This window comes from Nerophis lumbriciformis, linkage group LG03 (assembly GCF_033978685.3).
Source record: "Nerophis lumbriciformis linkage group LG03, RoL_Nlum_v2.1, whole genome shotgun sequence".
Lineage (NCBI taxonomy): Eukaryota > Metazoa > Chordata > Actinopteri > Syngnathiformes > Syngnathidae > Nerophis > Nerophis lumbriciformis.
In genome coordinates this window covers 13,419,198-13,439,889 of record NC_084550.2, presented here as the reverse complement: position 1 = coordinate 13,439,889, position 20,692 = coordinate 13,419,198, and the positions used below count along the sequence as shown (strand labels likewise).

At 39.5% G+C, this 20,692-nt stretch overlaps 2 protein-coding genes across 2 annotated transcripts; one reads left to right on the top strand and one right to left on the bottom strand.

Annotated features, from left to right (window-relative positions):
- Positions 1-949: 949 nt before the first annotated feature.
- On the bottom strand, positions 950-10,250 carry LOC133579489 (uncharacterized). The gene is made up of 3 exons (XM_061934028.1): positions 9,615-10,250; positions 2,843-2,904; positions 950-2,761 (listed from the first exon to the last, which is right to left on the bottom strand). Exons 1-3 carry the CDS (start codon positions 9,637-9,639, stop codon positions 1,187-1,189), a joined length of 1,662 nt encoding a protein of 553 aa, XP_061790012.1. The 5' UTR covers positions 9,640-10,250; the 3' UTR covers positions 950-1,186.
- cldn1 (claudin 1) lies at positions 9,731-20,290 on the top strand. Its single transcript, XM_061934029.1, has 4 exons — positions 9,731-10,091; positions 17,312-17,476; positions 19,791-19,875; positions 19,938-20,290. Exons 1-4 carry the CDS (start codon positions 9,869-9,871, stop codon positions 20,098-20,100), a joined length of 636 nt encoding a protein of 211 aa, XP_061790013.1. The 5' UTR covers positions 9,731-9,868; the 3' UTR covers positions 20,101-20,290.
- Positions 20,291-20,692: the final 402 nt, after the last annotated feature.

Sequence of the window (20,692 nt, the reverse complement as noted above, 5' to 3'; positions counted from 1 at the left end):
ATGTATGTGTATGTAGTTGTATTTTTACAGCTCATTACTGTAAATAGAAAAATTGTACTACTGTCATTTTTACACTAAAAGTCTGGCTACTGAGCTGCTGTTTTTTTACGGTCACTATTTTTACGTTGCATTACAGTAAATTGAAAAAATGGTACCACTGTCATTCTCATGGGAAAATTCTGGGAACTGTGCTGCTATTATTGTACTGTAAATTCTATGGTAGTTATTTTTAAGCTGCACTTCTGTAATGTTTAAAAGGTTCTACTATCATTTTCACAGTAATTTCTGAAATAATATGTATCCCCCTTCAACTTCATGTGTGATTAATGAAATAAGTCCAAATTTACATAATTGTGTACTACCTGTGTACAGAAAACCACATGAGTCAGTCATCATTTGAGAAAAATGAGTAAAGTACATTAATAACATCTTGTAATTTGATTTTAATATTATTATTCGTTCCATCTTCTGATAGACTAAAAATTACTACCAATGGGAGCATTTTAAAACCCTGCCAGACTCAATTCCATTTGACTGATGAACATTAATCACATCATTTTTTCAGAAAGTAAAAATCACGACAAATGAAGATGGAATACTATTAACCGCAACATGTAAGTGTAAAAAAAAAAAACATTTTAATTTCTATATTTTCAGATTCTGCTTGTTCTATTTTTAAAAAAGAAAACAATCCGAAGTTGTCTTTATTTTGAAACTATCGTGCTATAATTTTACCAGATATTTCTCAATGTGGCCCCTGAGCTACAATGAGTTTGACACACCTGCGCTAGTGTTTTAGAGTAAAATTGATTGACTTATTTTTACAGTGCATTACTGTACATGGAAAAACTACAAACGTCATTTTTACAGTAAAAGTCTAATTACTGAGCTGCCAGTTTTTTAAATCAACTGACTTTTTTTTAAACTTTGTATAAGAGAGCCAGAGACATTGGTAGAGGATGTTTTTTTATATATGTATATATATATATATAAATGCTCCAGTTGATGATTAACATGTTGGTTTTGGTGATGACAGCAACAAGATGCAGGCTGTACTTTGAACTTTGAAAGAAAAGGGTTCAACCACCCCTCACATGCTGTTTATCAGCTGCTGAATGTGTTTGCAGGATTGATATTTGGTACAACTTGCTTGTCAAAGAACAAAAATGATGAAATCAGCAAAAATCTACGGCATGGGCGCCTCGGTCGCTGTCGCGTTGCTGCATTGAGAAGCGGGGTTTTTCCAAATATTCTCCTTAATACTGCCATTGTGCTCCAGAAACTGCACTTTGACAGTCAGCGGAGAACACGTCTCCACTTTGCACCTGATGACCAGCGAGTCATCGGACTTGTGAAGGCTGCAGCTGCCGACGTCAGGCACCTCATTTTGGGACAAATGACAAAGCAGCTCGTCCTTGTCAATGGATGCCACTGGTCGTCTCCTCAGGAAGTCAGGACTCTCGCAGAGCATCCTGTCCAGCATTTCAATGTCCTGGCTATTATTCAGCACCAATTCATGCAAATACCACATGTGGCAGTCGCATTTCCAAGGGTTGCCGTGTAGTCGCAGCATGTGTGGGAGGGCAAATTGGTCCAGGAGGCCAACAGGTAGATTCTGCAGCTGGTTGTCAGACAGATAGAGCTGCTTAATGAAATGCTGGTCCATGAACATTTTGGCATCCAACCTACTCAGCTGGTTTTTATGGAGATAGATCATCTTGATGCTTTTGAGATCAGTAAAGATAAGTTCTGGTAACCAGGTCAGCTGGTTTTCAGAGAGGTCCAAAATCTCCAAGGTGCTGATGTTTCTAAAAATATCTTCAGGAAGGCTGGAAAGCTGATTCGATGCCAAGAAAAGGTCAGTAAGGGATGTCAGCGCCTTTAAAAAGGACAGTTCCGTCAGCCTGTTGCCTCTCAGGTCCAGTTGCGTTAAACTTGAATTCTCGCTTCCAAGCACTTCACCGCTGAAAGATGTGAAGCGGTTTCCCCTGAGGTTCAGCACCTTCAGTTTAGGCAACACGGAGAAGGTCTCATCAGCAAGTTCTGATATCTTGTTCCCCTCTAAGTGGAGCTCCGTCAGCTGAGCAACATGTTGCAAGGTGTACGATGAAATATTGCCAATGTGGTTGTTGTTCAATTTCAGAATCTCCAGCCGAACCAAACCAGGGAAAGTCTCACTCTCCACCTGTTCAATTTTATTTAGAGACAAGTCCAGCTCACGCAGATTCTGAAGATTGAGAAACAAAAATGCGGGCAGTTCTGATAAGACGTTGCCTTTCATCTGCAGAGTCTCTAAACCTTTAAGAGAGTTAAACATACCAGGAAGTAGGGTGTGGAACTTGTTGTGATTCAGATGCAATTTAGTCAGGTTTGCTTGTGTTGAAAAGGTCCCCAGAAACAACTGCTCCAGCAAAGGGTTCCCGCTTATCTCCAGCTCACTGAGATCTGTCAGGTTCTGAAAAGCCTGAGAGTGAATACTTCGCAGTGCATTGTTGAAGAAAATCAGCTTCTCCAGTTGGGAAACGTCCTCTAAGGAGTTGGGGAACAGGTACTGCATGGAAGATGTCATGATGATGACTTCCTTGACTTCTTTGGATATGTTTCTGGGCACAGATGTCATGTGTTCATCAGCGCACAGGACTTGGACTGGTGTGAAACACTGGCATCTGTACGGGCAGCTGATGTGGGACAACGTGTCACTGTTGTGGCAAAGGAGCAGCAGCACGAACATAGTTGAGTGCAATCCTTTGCCCATTTTCCACTGTAAAAACATGGATCATGTCTTTACATATCCCAAAAAATAACCAATTTCTGCCCTTTAAATAAATATGGTTCCACTCACCTTTGATGCAGTTATTGCGGAGCATAGGAGCAGAATACCCTGTGGATTTAGCAGCCAGCTGACTGAAAGGCAAACAAGCCTGAATTAGGCAAGACAAAACCTTTGGTCGATGGCCAATATCCTCTTGACATCACTGCTTGTTGTTCTTTCTGATACATTGGCACATACATCAGTTTCATTTGTTTGGGTGTTTGCTGTAATACAAATACATATATATGTTGTTGTCTGCAATAAGAAATACAACTAGATAACTATGAACCAATAATTGTGCTTATTTAGAAAATAACACAAGGAAACTTTCCAAATTTCAAATTTCACCTTCAAATGCTTTTTGTTATCAAATGAAAAGACTTTTTGCATGTGTCTCTGCTTTGGGGTCCTATACTGCCGCTATACAGGTCATTGTGACATTTAATATGCAATTCACACAAAGTCTGTAATTATTTACCGTATTTTTCGGACAATAAGGCGCACTTAAAATCCTTTCATTTTCTCAAAAATCGACAGTGCGCCTTATAGCCCGGTGTGCCTAATATACAGAATAATTCTGGTTGTGCTTACCGAATTCGAAGCAATTTTATTTGGTACATGGTGTAATGATACATGGGACCAGTAGATGGTAGTCACACATAAGAGATACGTGTAGACTGCAATATGACGCAAGTAAACAACACCAAAACTTTAAATGTTCCATTGAAAATAAAGAATATTACACACGGAACTCAAAAATCTGTCAAAATGTTTTAGTATGACTTTTAAATGTTCCATTGAAAATAAAGAATATTACACACGACACTCAAAAATCTGTCAAAATGTTTTAGTATGACTTTGAAGCCGCACCGCTTGATGGATTGTCGGCCCATTACTGCTACCGTATACAATGCATGTTATACTGTTAAATTGAATAAAAAAACTAACTTGTGTCTTTGTAAACCTTACAAATGATAATTTTTCTAGTAAAACTAACAAAGATTTATGTCTCCAGGCATTATTAGCCATTTTGCATGTGTTGTTTAGAAGTAATGTTTGAATACATTTGTATTGCTTTTTTCGCAACATCAGGATTTTAAGACTATTACTGTCATATTGAGTAAAAAACTACTTTCTGTGTTTGCAATATTAAAAAAATCATATGTTTTGAGTAAAACTCATAAGGCTACATTTCTCCAGTCAATATTAGCCATTTTGCATGTGTGTTTTAGGACTTATGTTTAAATAACTGTCATATTGAGTGTGACAGTATACTGTCATTATGTGTAAAACCTAATTTTTGTATTGCAAACCTTACAACATCAACTGATTCTAGTAAATTCATTTAGATACATTTTGTAAATTTGGTTTAGGAGTTGTGTTTGAATTAGGTTTTACACATAATGACAGTATACTGTCACACTCAATATGACAGTTATTTAAACATAACTCCGAAAGCACAGATGCAAAATGGCTAATATTGCCTAGAGAAATGTATCTTTGTGAGTTTTTTTCGAAACATATTATTTTTTTAATATTGCAAACACAGGAAGTTGTTTTTTTACTCAATATGACAGTAATAGTTTTAAAATCCTGAGATATTGCGAAAAAAGCAATAAAAATGTATTCAAACATAACTTCTAACCAACACATTTAAAATGTCTAAAAATGCCTGGAGACATTATTCTTTGTTAGTTTTACTAGAAAAAAGATCGTTTGTAAGGTTTGCAAAGACAAAAGTTAGTTTTTGTATTCAATATAACAGTATAACTGTCATACTAAATATGAAAGTTTTTTAAACACAACTCCAAAACCAAACATGCAATCTGTCTAAAAAATGTCTTTAATATTGTATTTATGTGAGTTTTACTAGAGTCAGTTGTTTTTGTAAGGTTTGCAAATACAAAAATTGTGTTTTACTCACTATGACAGTATACTACCACACTCACTATGACAGTTATTTAAACATAACTTCTAAACTACACTTGAAAAAAGCTAATAAATGCCTGAAATAATGCATCCTTGTGAGTTTTACTCGAAACATATGCTTTTTTAAGGCTTGCAAAAACAAAAAGTAGTTTTTTACTCATTATGACAGTAATGTTCTTAGAATCCTGAGATAATGTGAAAAAAGCAATACAAATGTATTCAAACACAACTCCTAAACCAAATTTACAAAATGTCTAAAAATGCCTGTATTTTTAAATCTATATGAGTTTACTAGAATCAGTTGTTTTTGTAAGGTTTGCAATACAAAAATTAGGTTTTACACATAATGACAGTATACTGTCGCACTCAATATGACAGTTATTTAAACATAACTCCTAAAACACACATGCAAAATGGCTAATATTGCCTGGAGAAATGTATCCTTGTGAGTTTTACTCGAAACATATGATTTTTTTAATATTGCAAACACAGAAAGTAGTTTTTTTACTCAATATGACTAATAGTTTTAAAATCCTGAGATATTGCGAAAAAAGCAATAAAAATGTATTCAAACATAACTTCTAAACAACACATGCAAAATGGCTAATAATGCCTGGAGACATAAATATTTGTTAGTTTTACTAGAAAAATGATCATTTGTAAGGTTTACAAAGACACAAGTTAGTTTTTTTTATTCAATAAAACAGTATAACTTTCATACTAAATATGAAAGTTATATAAACATAACTCCAAAACCAAACATGCAATCTGTCTAAAAAATGTCTTTAATATTGTATTTATGTGAGTTTTACTAGAATCAGTTGTTTTTGTAAGGTTTGCAAATACAAAAATTGTGTTTTACTCACTATGACAGTATACTGCCACACTCACTATGACAGTTATTTAAACATAACTTCTAAACTACACTTGAAAAAAGCTAATAATGCCTGAAATAATGCATCCTTGTGAGTTTTACTCGAAACATATGCTTTTTTAAGGCTTGCAAAAACAAAAAGTAGTTTTTTACTCATTATGACAGTAATGTTCTTAGAATCCTGAGATAATGCGAAAAAAGCAATAAAAATGTATTCAAACACAACTCCTAAACCAAATTTACAAAATGTCTAAAAATGCCTGTATTTTTGAATCCATATGAGTTTACTAAAATCAGTTGTTTTTGTAAGGTTTGCAATACAAAACTTATGTTTTACACATAATGACAGTATACTGTCACACTCAATATGACAGTTATTTAAACATAACTCCTAAAGCACAGATACAAAATGGCTAATATTGCCTAGAGAAATGTATCTTTGTGAGTTTTTTTTTCGAAACATATTATGTTTTTAATATTGCAAACACAGGAAGTAGTTTTTTTACTCAATATGACAGTAATAGTTTTAAAATCCTGAGATATTGCAAAAAAAAGCAATAAAAATGTATTGAAACATAACTTCTAACCAACCCATTTGAAATGTCTAAAAATGCCTGGAGACATTATTCTTTGTTAGTTTTACTAGAAAAATGATCGTTTGTAAGGTTTGCAAAGACACAAGTTAGTTTTTTTATTCAATATAACAGTATAACTATGGAGTGTGTATAAGGACTGCAAAATGGCACCCATTAGCAGACTTATTATCTGGCGTTTTGTTTCGCAGTATTATGCAAAACCAACTTTTTTCACCTTCTGGGTACCTGCGGATGTGTATTTGAGATCTGCATAAATCCTGAAAATGTACGCACTTTCCCCACTGCAGTCCGTGCCGATGCCGTCGTCGATAAGCTTCTTCTTTTTCTCTATCTTCTCTATCTTCTTCACCCTCTGCTGTTGCCATTTCTAATATAAAGTAGTGTAAAGTTTTAACGTATATCTCGCTATGGGAGCGCTAAAAACTACTGTCTTATTGGGTTTACATAATTTATCCACGGAACGGTCGGACATTTTTTCACGGGACACATTTCCGGCGTTGTGGCACTAGTGAGCCACGGATGAGGATATGCTGCTCCGTTATTGATTTAAGTAAAGTCTGAATGTCATTAAAACAGTTAGCTCCATCTTTTGACACTTCTTCCACTCCCGTCCTTGCACGCTACACCACCACAACAAAGATGACGGGGACAAGACGCTGTCCAAGGTGAGCCACGTAAATAAGACCGCCAATAAAACGACGCATCCTGAAGCGACTGTCAGAAAGCGACTTGAAGATGATCTGTAAAACATAATCTATGCAAAATTTTGACCAAAAAAACCACCATTATATGTTATGTAGACTACAAGGAATTGTTTTCAATTTAGAAAAAAATAATAATAGTATGACCCCTTAAATGCGCCCTCTAATCCGGTGGACCTTTTGTATGAAAAAAAACCCTGACTAGACCCGCTCATCGGCAGTGCACTTTATAATCCGGTGCGCCCTAGCCTAGCACCTCAATGCAGTATTATAGTCCAAGCTTTATTAGCTAAAAATATATATTTTTAAGGGTGTCTCATTTACTTTGTTGTTATTTTTTTTGCTATTCGCAGATGGTCTCAAAATGTAACCCTCGAAAATAGTGGGTGCCTATATATATATATATATATATATATATATATATATTACTCCCTAAATGTATTAATCTACCAACCGTGGTTGGTAGACTCGGTTGGTAGACTTCACCCTTCACACTTCTCCTGATGGGTCGTGGTCGTGATCTTGCATGACAGCTCTCGCCATCAGTGTGTGAATGTGTGTATTAATAGGCAAATATGGAAATAGTGTCAAAGCGCTTTTAAGTACCTTGAAAGAAGAAAGGTGCTATACAAGTATAACCATACTTGCCAATCTTGAGACCTCCGATTTCGGGAGGTGGGGGGTGGGGGGTGGGGGCGTGGTCGGGGGCGTGGCTAAGAGGGGAGGAGTATATTTACAGCTAGAATTCACTGAAAGTCAAGTATTTCTTATATATATATATATATATATATATATATATATATATATATATATATATAAGAAATACTTGACTTTCAGTGAATTCTAGCTATATATACATTTATTTTATTATATATATATATATATATATATATATATATATATATATATATATATAAATAAAAGAAATACTTGAATTTCAGTGTTCATTTATTTACACATATACACACACATAACACTCATCTACTCATTGTTGAGTTAAGGGTTGAATTGTCCATCCTTGTTCTATTCTCTGTCACTATTTTTCCAACCATGCTGAACACCCTTTCGCAGGTACCCAGAAAGGTTTCGAGTACCACCAAAAAAACTGAATCTCTGAAGACAGTATAAAAATCTGTGTTAAAGGTCTACAAATACTGTTTGTATAATAAGCATGTTATTTTTTACAAATGGGGGTTAAGAGTTCAGTACTAAAAAAAAAAAGAAAAGAATGTGGCTTAAGTACAGTTTTTTAATTGAGCTGCTGCATTTTTTGGTTGGGTTGTTTATTTATTTAGAGTAACTTCTATACATTTCTAAAAGGGGAGGAATGTAATAGTGATCTATGTTTGTCTGTTGCCATCTCCTGGTGAATGTTGGCTATAGCGTACTAAGGTTACTTTTTGGTTGGCCAACGATTTACGTGGTGTTGCGCACCTGACGTCACTCAGGTCCGCATGGAGCTGGAGGGGGCGTGGCTTCCAGCTCCACCTGAATTTCGGGAGATTTTCGTGAGAAAATTTGTCCCGGGAGGTTTTCGGGAGAGGCGCTGAATTTCGTGAGTCTCCCGGAAAATCCGGGAGGGTTGGCAAGTATGAGTATAACCCTCACCATTTACCATTTATAACAGTGTAATTCAGTACAACTGCCATTCATAACCACAATAATAAATACATTGTTAAATGAAACCAGTGGCGGGCCGTGCGTTTCCCACCTCGGCCTTCAGTGATGTCTTGTGTCCAATGATTACCTCTCAAAATACCATAATTTATGTCACTACATGACCATTGCTGGAGAAATACTATACAGGTGGTACAAAACCAGCGTTTTGTACCACCAACAGTGTACAAAACGGGTTATTTTCAGGCGCATTTAAAAATTAAGAAACCGGCATCAGCAATTAAAACATATCTTATGTGGTACTGTCAAAATTTTAATTGCAAAAAATATATTAAACGTGAAAAAATAAAGGAATAAAATATCCGAACTCACAATTTGTAGGACCCATTCGAGCTTCCGGGGTTGGCCGACATCGTCTCACAAAATGTAGTTTCTCTTTAAATATCTTTCTTGAAAATGGCCTTGCAAATATATGTGTTGTCTTGTCTCGTGTTGGCTGAGTTCTCAAAGTTTACTCCACAGCGTGCTTCTTCAATAACATCCCGCCTAAACGGGGCTACTGCGGCATGCTGGGTAATGGAGTTCTTATGTTACCTAGCTCATAACATCACAATATTTACCTGCCTTAGGCCAGCTAGAAGGCCTTACTGACAACTCGTGATCTGATTGGCTATTACAACTGTCTGTCAAATGTTTGCGCCCGTTCACTGATAGTGCACGGACGCCCGCATTGTTGATTCTGAAGGCCTCGGGCAGATTTGGTACAGCATGGCAACATAAGCTAGCTGAGTTCTGATTGGATAAAAACTCTATAACCTAAACACAACAGCGCTGGAAGCAGCATAATATGACATGAAGAGAATATGAATACTTTTGAATATTTAGGGAATGTATATTAAAATGTCTTTTATCTTTAATTATGATCATGATTTCTGGTTATGTTAGGCCAGCAGAGAAGGCTTTGCTGGCCCTGACGGCACACCACTGAATGTAACGTCTCAGACGGTTTCAGTAAAAAACATATGTAATTTGCTTTTTCAATGATCCGAACCAATGTTTTAGATTTTTCTGTCAAAGATTGTTACCTTCCATTTCTGCAGGATTTACCATATCCACCAGAGAGCGCACACGCGACTCTAACCTGGGGCAGAGGTAGTGGATCCTCCCTTTGCTCCTGGTCACTCCCTAAAGATGCACAGCTAAAAAAAAAAAAGATTGTGCGAGGAAGAGAAGAAATCAGAGCAGCCAAACATAAGCTCTTTTTAAACATTTTGGGGGATTTAAAAAATTCAGTTTTGATCACTTCTGTTTTTGTATATTTTTCTTCTGGATTTTAACTATGGCAAATGCTGGAATACAAATTCTCGGCTTCTCGCTGGCTTTCCTGGGCTTCATCGGCTCCATCGCGTCCACAGTCATGGTGGAGTGGAAAGCTTCGTCCTATGCAGGGGACAACATCATAACTGCGCAGGCACTTTATGAAGGCCTGTGGAAGTCGTGTGCATCACAGAGCACAGGCCAGGTTCAATGTAAAGTGTACGACTCACTTCTCCAACTGCCAGGTAATCTTTTGTTTTATAATGCCTTGTTATTGATGTTGCTTTTGTGAAATCATCTTATTACAAACATGACCTGATCAATTGATGTCAAACAAAAGTAAATCCAATATGAAAAGTACTTATCTGTAAATGTTTTCAACTAATTTTGTTACCTCCCCGAGGCGTCAGAAAGTGCAGTATTCCCTTGCACGCAGGGACATGTCTGCCAAATACCAACATCTTCAAACAGCCTGAGAAGCGGGAGGAGAGGGAACACAGGGCAATAACAGGGACTAGAAAGCACCTCCCTGTGATGTCACCTACACCATATATGGAGCCTTTCGTATTGCCATCTTCAGCATGTACAGTCATGCCACAAATGATTCATACCCTGAAACAATTCTAAGTTAGTGAGTGTTTATTTTGGAAATGGGTACCTTCGAGGGACTTACTTCATGAGATACCAATTCACCAAACACAAATTGGTTTACTTCAAATGTTATTTAAACGCTTTATAGGAAGTAGCAAAACAAGTTGGTATTGCCTGGTTATGGACACACCAAATATAAGACGACCCTTCCTTTTCATGACCTTCATCCATCCACCATTTTTTTTATACCGTGTATCCTTCCTCACTGTACGGTCGCAGGTAAGCTGGAGTCTATACCAGCGGACTTTGATTGGGGTATACCCTTGTCTGGTCACCAGTCAATTGCAGAGAAAAACTGTAGATAAATTATTCACATTAGTTGACAGGGTATACCGTATTTTCCGCACTATTAGCCGCACCTAAAAACCACAAATTTACTCAAAAGCTGACAGTGCGGCTTATAACCCGGTGCGCTTTATATATGGATTAATATTAAGATTCATTTTCATAAAGTTTCGGTCTCGCAACTACGGTAAACAGCCGCCATCTTTTTTCCCCGTAGAATAGGAAGTGCTTCTTCTTCTACGCAAGCAACCGCCAAGGTAAGCACCCGCCCCCATAGAACAGGAAGCGCTTCTTCTTCTACTGTAAGCAACCACCCGCCCCCGTAGAAGAAGAAGAAGCGCGCGGATATTACGTTTCATTTCCTTTGTGTGTTTACATCTGTAAAGACCACAAAATGGCTCCTACTAAGCGACAGGTTTCCGGTTCATGAAAAGACGCAATCTCTCCATCCGCACACGGACTACTATTTCACAGCAACTGCCTAAAGACTTTCAAGAAAAGCTGGCTACTTTCCGTGCATATTGTAAAAACAAGATAGCTGAAAAAAAGATCCGGCCAGAGAACATTATCAACATGGACGAGGTTCCACTGACTTTTGATATTCCTGTGAACCGCACTGTGGATACAACGGGAGCACGTACGGTGAATATTCGCACCACAGGGAATGAGAAGTCGTCCTTCACTGTGGTTCTAGCTTGCCATGCTAATGGCCAGAAACTTCCACCCATGGTGATATTCAAAAGGAAGACCTTGCCAAAAGAGACCTTTCCAGCCGGCGTCATCATAAAAGCTAACTCGAAGGGATGGATGGATGAAGAAAAGATGAGCGAGTGGTTAAGGGAAGTTTACGCGAAGAGGCCGGGTGGCTTTTTTCACGCAGCTCCGTCCATGTTGATATACGACTCCATGCGCGCCCACATCACGCTGGTTTTTAATATATTATTAAAGTTTGACTGACCTATCTGACTGTTTTTTTGACATTCCTTTAGCGCAGTTAGATGCGGCTTATAACACGGGGCGGCTTATAGGTGGACAAAGTTTTGAAATATGCCGTTCATTGAAGGCGCGGCTTATAACCCAGGGCGGCTTATGGTGCGGAAAATACGGTAACTCAGTCATTGAACACATTTATTACCGTTGTCCTCAAAAATGGCGGCATATTAACAATGAAATAACTTTGAGACAGCTAAAAATAACTTTTGCAAGTCAACCTTCGTATTAAACTTGTGACGTCTCACAGGCCAGATTGAAGACGTCGTAGTTTGGACCCCCATCTTTATTTCTGCCCATCACAGCTCACGCAAACACACGTGTTTTAAAACAGCTAGTAGAGGCCACAATGGTATTAATAGTATGCATTGCACTAACCATTGTTACTGAGGGTGTCAGATTACTAACAAAAGTAGCAATCATTTAACTGTACATGACAAAAAAATGACACCACTTTAACTATTAAACCATTTTAGTACAACATATTCCACTTAAGATGTATGATAACTAGGGCTGTTAACTTAAACGCGTTAATGCATGTGATTACTACAAATAAATTATTGCGTTATCAAATATGAATGAAAATTAATCACATCTGGGTTAAGTCTTAACCCGGAAGACGTGTGCATTTGTTGCACGGTCTGTGATCGCGATGAGAGGTAGCCAATTTTGCTACAAAACAGAACTTTTGATAAAACTAAGGTAACTTATTGGTATTGCAGCGACAAACGTTCTTATCATCGGCACACATCAAGTGTAAAATACCATCTTAAGGCAAAACATATACTCGAGGATGGCGCCAACAGTAGCAATGTGTACATGACAACATTAATTTAATCTGATCATCTTTCGGACGCTGTATCGATATGTTATGGTGAAGAAGGAGCTGAGCCGGTGTCATGATCCGTGGCCGGATCATGTTTTGTTTAGTTATGTTCTGTGAGTTTTGGACTCCCTGAGTTCCTGTTTTGTGCACCTCTGGGTTTGTTTTGGTTTCTATGGGGATTAATTGGGTTCACCTGCCTCTGGTTAGTGGTCGGCACGCTCACCTGCAGTCGACCACTAATCAGAGAGCTATTTATTCACCTTTCTCGCCACGCTCAGTCTGGCTTCATTGTTTGCAGTATGCAACAGTCACGTTGGTTCATGTCTTGTTTCGAGTTTATGCTAAGTGTTTGTTACATGCACCTGCCACGTAAGTTTTGTTTGTTCATGCCACAGTTAGTAAGTTTTCCTTGTCTATAGTCTATGCTAAGTGTTAGTTTAGCTTCGAGTGCGATCAGGCACGTTGTTCTGTCGGCTCGCTTTCTGTTTTTGTACTCCTTTGATTTCTTGAGGAATAAATCATGTTTTTACCTGCACACCTTGTCCGGAGTAGTCCGTCTGCATTCCTGGGAGAACGACCCCGCAGTAAGCTGCGAAAACCTCGTCGTGACAGCCGGAAGGCAAAGCTCTCAATTTACCGGTCGATCTACGTTCCCATCCTCACCTATGGTCATGAGCTTTGGGTTATGACCGAAAGGACAAGATCACGGGTACAAGCGGCCGAAATGAGTTTCCTCCGCCGGGTGGCAAGGCTCTCCCTTAAGATAGGGTGAGAAGCTCTGCCATCTGGGAGGAGCTCAAAGTAAAGTCGCTGCTCATCCACATCGAGGGGAGCCAAATGAGGTGGTTCGAGCATCTGATCAGGATGCCACCCGAATGCCTCCCTAGGGAGATGTTTAGGGCACGTCCGACTGGTAGGAGGCCACGGGGAAGACCCAGGACACCTTGGGAAGACTATGTCTCCGGGCTGGCCTGGGAACGCCTCGGGATCCCATGGGAAGAGCTGGACGAAGTGGCTGGGGAGAGGAAAGTCTAGGCTTCCCTACTTAAGCTGCTGTCACCACGACCCGACCTCGGATAAGCGGAAGAAGATGGATGGATGGATGTTTCGGATAAGATTGTTACTGCGTACATGGACCCTGAAAAAAATTATTATGACGTGCATTTTAACGCATCACACCTTAAATCGGAATACTTTACTTGGACATGCGCAGAACATGACATAAACGAAAAGGTCTGTTATTGTTTGTGAGGCCATCTTTTGGACGAGTTCGCTCCCTGCAGGTGCTGAATAAGCAGTCGACTTCCACTGTATACAACCAAGGCTTTGTGCATTTCTGCTTGTCCGCCGTTATCACTGTATTTATTTATCATTTGTTCCGTCTGTTCACTACTTTTGTTTTACCTCTCTTTTTGAAATGTAGTTGTTCTGTGCCATTTTGTTTTGTGATATGTATAAGTTGCCGCACGTTTTCATGTTAAGACATTCTGCGTATGTGTCTGAGGCCAGCAGTTAGCACTTAGAGTAGCTGTAAGGTTGTGAATAAAACAGCTAGTTAAGGTGACAACTGGATCCCTTATTTCATTTTTGCATCAACACATGAAGTGTCACGTGTCGATGTAAAAATAAAATACTTTTGTTTTTGCTAGTGTCGTTTTAAAGCAACAAACTCAACACTATATAACGCTGTTGAATAGGGGGAGACAACAGCAAAGCAAACACTTCATTCCGAGACCATTAAATTTAGTCCTCGCTCTACCACCGAAGTATAGCTGACATCAGAGACATGCGCACTAAGGATAGCTCCAACCCGAATTTTGGAATATGTGTTTTCATGTGCTCCAATCCGAATGACTATTGGCATAAACCACCCGTCTCGATCGGAATACAATTTTGATCCGAACGTGTGTGATTGGGTCAGACACGTTATATGAACCATTTTTATTCCGGTTCGGCTTTTAATCTGATTAAATGTGTGCATATGCACATAGTTGCCAATCTTCTTGCCAAATGTTTTTCCGTTAACACTGCAACAAATCTAGTGACTTATCCTGGAGACCTTTTTGTGTCTTGGAGGCTCTGAGGTGAAAGCAAGCAGCAGACACCGTCCTCAGCAAGCAGTGATGGGTGCTGCCGGTCAGCTGATGATACTGTTTTGCCCGCGCCGTTAGCTTCATGCTAGCATGAATGCCAGCCACATCGCCAAGAAGCAGAGAAGAACGCTACGCTGGCAAAGTTTACTGAGTCAATGTTGTCACAGACAGCTAAGATACACAATGCCTTTGCTAAACGTACAGCCACCGCATGCAGGACATCTAACATCTTAAAAGACCAAGTCCTGCAAGAAGATCTCATTCATGTCACCACAGATGATCTGTCATGCAATACCTAGGAGAGGCACAACTACATCAAAACCAACTGTACTACGCAAACAAAAGCATCAACTTGCAACAACGGACTGAATGTGAAAAGTTTGATATTGTAAGTAATCACAAGGAGCTGGGGTCACATTGTATCGAAACAAGTGATCAGAATTGTCATCTGAAAAGGGTAAACAAAGTTGTTGTTGTAAACAAGAATAAATGGTGCACTATGTTGTTTATGAGTGTGTTTACTACAGTATCAATTAGTAACTGTACCTTGTTTGCAAGATTATTGCAAACTGCAAAGACTTTCAAAATGTACACTTAATTCTACTATTCTTACCGTCACCAGGTTTTGAGCAAATCAATGACTTGCAGTTCAGCAAAACATTAAAAAAGTGTTCCTGTATGACATTCTGACTACCAAATTGCATTTGTACCCAAATATTGGGGTATTTTCTTCAGCAAATTTTATTAATGCAAGCAAATAATAGACTGTGATTAATCATGATTAACCACAGAATTAGAGCGTAATTAATCTGATTAAAAAAAATAATCACTTGACAGCCCTAATGATAACAGTCAGAAGTGATCAGTGTAACAAGGCATTTGCCAACACTGTCATGATCAGCTTTGCCGGAGTAGGACCCCAATGCAGAGAAGAAGTAATAAGAATATTTAAAAAACACACTCAAAAAGGACCTCCAAGTCCGAGTCCATGGTTCTCGCCCGGAAAAGGGTGGAGTGCCATCTCCGGGTTGGGGAGGAGATTTTGCCCCAAGTGGAGGAGTTCAAGTACCTCGGAGTCTTGTTCACGAGTGGGGGAAGAGTGGATCGTGAGATCGACAGGCGGATCGGTGCGGCGTCTTCAGTAATGCGGACGCTGTATCGATCCGTTGTGGTGAAGAAGGAGCTGAGCCGGAAGGCAAAGCTCTCAATTTACCGGTCGATCTACGTTCCCATCCTCACCTATGGTCATGAGCTTTGGGTTATGACCGAAAGGACAAGATCACGGGTACAAGCGGCCGAAATGAGTTTCCTCCGCCGGGTGGCGGGGCTCTCCCTTAGAGATAGGGTGAGAAGCTCTGCCATCCGGGAGGAGCTCAAAGTAAAGCCGTTGCTCCTCCACATCGAGAGGAGCCAAATGAGGTGGTTCGGGCATATGGTCAGGATGCCACCCGAACGCCTCCCTAGGGAGGTGTTTAGGGCGCGTCCGACCGGTAGGAGGCCGCGGGGAAGACCCAGGACACGTTGGGAAGACTATGTCTCCCGGCTGGCCTGGGAACGCCTCGGGGTCCCACAGGAAGAGCTGGACGAAGTGGCTGGGGAGAGGGAAGTCTGGGCTTCCCTGCTTAGGCTGCTGCCCCCGCGACCCGACCTCGGATAAGCGGAAGAAGATGGATGGATGGATGGACTCAAAAAGGAGTGAGGAAAAACAAGTAAGGATGCATGCAAAAGGTGTAAAAAAAAATCCCAGAAAATGCTCAAAAAAGGTGTGTAAAACAGTTAACAGTACACAGCAGCGCTGAAGCAGGGTCACAGGAAACGAGAAGCGTGAGTGTAGCCAAAGTTGAGGAGATGAACACGACTGGAAGGGTGAACCATCAAGCTACTGGCGCCAAGTGAATGGACTGGACAGTTTAAGTAGTCTGGAGGAAATGGGACTAAGGAGTTGGCGAAGGTGGCTCCGCCCCGTGACCCTGCAACTAAAAGCAGCAGAGATGCCAGATCATGACAAACACTTCCAGATTCTGCGTAAAACTACAATTGCCCTTGTCTACTGACCTCCCTACTGAAGTTACACATGATGAAGTGATAGGTCAACAATCACTTCATCAAAAAGAGCCAACAACCACAGCAGTCTCAGCGTGCACACAAAGCGGCTATCTCCGATTGCATCTCTCCCTCTGTTTCTTCCATGCTCACAGGTCACAACACATTTATCGACTCTCAGACTGTTATAAATTACATTTTTCCAGCTGGACAAAACAAAAACAAACGCAGATATTTTCAAAAATGCACTTTCCACCACACTAGTGTCAAAAAATGTAAATCAACATTAATAATAATAATGATGATTATGTATCATACTCATGAGCAGTTTCTAGACACTCAAAACACTTAACAGTGAAAAATGACAACCCATAATTCATTCACTCCACATTTACACATTGATGGTGTTAAGATAAATTTGCACTTTCTGGCAGTTGACACCCTTGTGCTAGTGTAAAGGGGGCACACAGTTACCACATTGCATTCAGGTCAATACAGTATTTGAATTGAACATAAATAAACGTTACTGAGTAACAGACGGCTTGTGTTTGTTTGTTTGATGTGTTTGTCTCTGCAGGCATCGTTGTGGGCACGCGTGGACTGATGTTGGCGTCCATCTTGATCGCCTTGATATCCATCTTGTTGGCCGCAGTAGGCATGAAGTGCACCACTTGTCTGGCGGAACAACCCGAGCAGAAGGACAAAGTGGCTTTAACTGCCGGCATCTTGTTGATCATTTCTGGTGATTCCCTTTAAACAAATGTGACCGTTGAGGGCCACAGCCACGGGGGTGGGGGGGTGGGGGTTTATTGGTTCAGTTGCCATAAAAGACTTTTGTCAAATTAAAAGTTTTGCAATTAGGGATGGATCCCAAATTCGGTACTTTTTTTAGGTACAGCCCAAAGTCCGTCGGTACTCCCAGGTACTGATTCACCTAAAATCAAACAATGCCATATTTTTTTTTACCTTTGAGCACGTGACATCACGCCCAAAAAAGTTGCCCAAAGATGCTCAAAAGTACAGCTAGGCCATACTTGCCAACCTTGAGACCTTCGATTTCGGGAGGTGGGGGGTGGGGGGGTGGGGGGCGTGGTTTGGGGCGTGGTTAAGAGGGGAGGAGCTAGAATTCACCAAGTCAAGCATTCCAAACATATATATATATATATATATATATATATATATATACCGTATTTTTCGGAGTATAAGTCGCGCCGGAGTATAAGTCGCACCTGCCGAAAATGCATGATAAAAAAGGAAAAAAACATATATAAGTCACACCGAAAAATACGGTATATATCTATACATCCTGAAAAAATGCAAACAAAACTGTGTTTAGATAATTGATATTTCAAACTTGCATAAATAAATCTTAAGGAATATAACATAACTTGGCTTCTGAGAGCTTCAAAATGTAAGGAATAAAATGCTAAATTTGTTGATAAACAAGCAATTATTTTAATAATTAAATATGGTCATTTTAAATGAATTACTATGATCATTTAAAATTAACTATTTCACACATGTTTATTTTAATGCATAATTCTATGGCTGGATGTAATAAGGAGTCCGAAAAAATACAAATAAAAATACAATTAATTTTGATGTTTTTAGCAAAATATAGTAAAAATGTATTTAGTTTTTTTTTTTTTTTTAATTAATACATATATTTATTTGTAGGTAAGATAAACATAATAATACAATTTATCTCTAGTCTGGATTATTTAGTTCTTGTCACCCTGTTGTCCTCCCGTCGTGAAAAAAGGCTGTCCTCACTCAGGTCCGCATGGAGCTGGAGGGGGCGTGGCCTCCAGCTCCGGCTGAAAATCGGGAGATTTTCAGGAGAATATTTGTCCCGGGAGGTTTTCGGGAGAGGCGCTGAATTTCGGGAGTCTCCCGGAAAATTCGGGAGGGTTGGCAAGTATGAGCTAGTCTCCACTTTTTAAAATGTGCTAGCTCAATGCTAATATATATAGGGTTTGCCAAATACATGCTACTGATTAGCATTAGAAGGTCAGAATACATGTCAGAAGGCTCTTTATTGTCGTAGCACAAGTACAACGAAATTTAATTTTCAACACAAACCCGTTTGAGAGCAGACACACATTGTACAGGGTAACAGAACAGGAACGCTGATGAGTCGGCACTTCCGGCTGCCGGTATAAGGTTGTAAAAAAGGTAGATGCAGTTGCAAGAATGAGTAAAAAAAAAGTCAATCTCGGATTGGGCTTCTACGGGGTTATGGGACACAGACGGGGACTAAGAAAAATAACTCGATCGCCAAACCACATTTACACATGTTGACAAAGAAACCACAAGACTTGCAACAGGAGGGGTGGGAGCTGGCATCCGGCCTGAATCTGCCAGCCACTAGGGGCGCTGCTCTGTTTTGGGTGGAGGGACGTGTGTGTGGCAGGTCATTTTCGTGGATGCATATGTTCGCGATTTCAACATCTCCAAATGTGGTAATCAAAACTACAACTAATATGCACGTTGCAATCAAACATTTGGTGTCTAATAAGTACAATACTTATTAACACTTTCTTGGGCACAACAAAAGTAAAGACTGGCACATCAAGTTCAGTAGCAAAGACTACTTCCTGACTAAGTCAACACACCGTAGTCTATACATAACGGCCATCTAAAGTTAAGGAATTGTATCAGTATGCAAAGTCTAGTATATAATACTGTACAGTACAGTATTTGCAAATGAGACAAAGGTGTAAGAAAAAAACCCACCAGACAGCACAGCTCAGTGATAAATGAAAAACATATATTTTTCAAACAATTAACATTTCTTAACACATTTGAACACACACAAAAGTATTGAAAATTGAGTACCAGTATTTATTTCTTGTGGTACCCGGAATTAGTACCGTGTCGATTTAAATATGAAAGGCACCCATCCCTTTTTGCAATTCATGTTTTTTTATTACCTTTACTATGCAGCATACTGTATATGTGTGTTTGTTAAGTTGGTAGTAGAGTGTTGTTTAGTGCCATGAAAACATTTCCCAAAGAGCTGTCTCTTGTTTGACCTCTTGATTCTTACTTTTCAGGCATCCTGGCACTGGTGGGAACGTCTTGGTATGCTAACAGAATAGCACAGGATTTTTACAACCCCTTCACTCCAACTAATTCCAGGTGAGGTCTCTATGTTTAGCAACATATCAGTTTAACTGTGTGACTCCGCCATGTGATGCCAGGTATGAATTCGGAAGTGCCCTTTTTGTGGGATGGGGCTCTGCTTTCCTCCTCATCATCGGGGGAGCCTTCCTGTGCTGCAACTGCGCCAAGAAGGATTCAGGGAAAACTCTAAACTACCCACGTTCCAATCCAGCAAGCAACGCCAGCAAAGACTATGTGTAGGCTGACATTTTATGTAGCTTTAATGTTGATTTCTTTGGCTGTATAACATTGTTCGGTAACTTGTGGGCACCAATTGTTGTGTTTTTCAAAGGAGAGCCCCTAACATTGAAATAATTGTATATTCCTGTGTATCATTTACCACAGCCTGACTTGAAATTTTGCCTTTTAATCAATAAAGCGATACGCATTAGACTGTGGCTATAATTTGTTTAGATAGTGGCGAAAAGCAAGCTGCAAAGAGCCTGACGTTCACATTTGCTTTGCGTTGCTGGGAGCATTTCTCTCATTAAAAGTCGCCAGTGTCATCTTAAATTGTGAAGATCGTTGTCCGCGGGTATATCTCGAATATATCTGTAACAGTCACTGTTCTGCATTGTGTCTTTTGTAGTGAAGCACACACAGGAGTTGAGTCGTGCAGAATTTATTCACCTTTTTTTGAATGGAAACAAAAACAACAGGGCGTCACACACAGTCCACAGTAAACAGGATCTCTCTCCACAGCTTCGAGCGTCAGTGCTCACTCAATTCAATTATTTATGCTTACATGTGGAAATAATAATAATAATAATATTAATAAATAAAATAATAATAA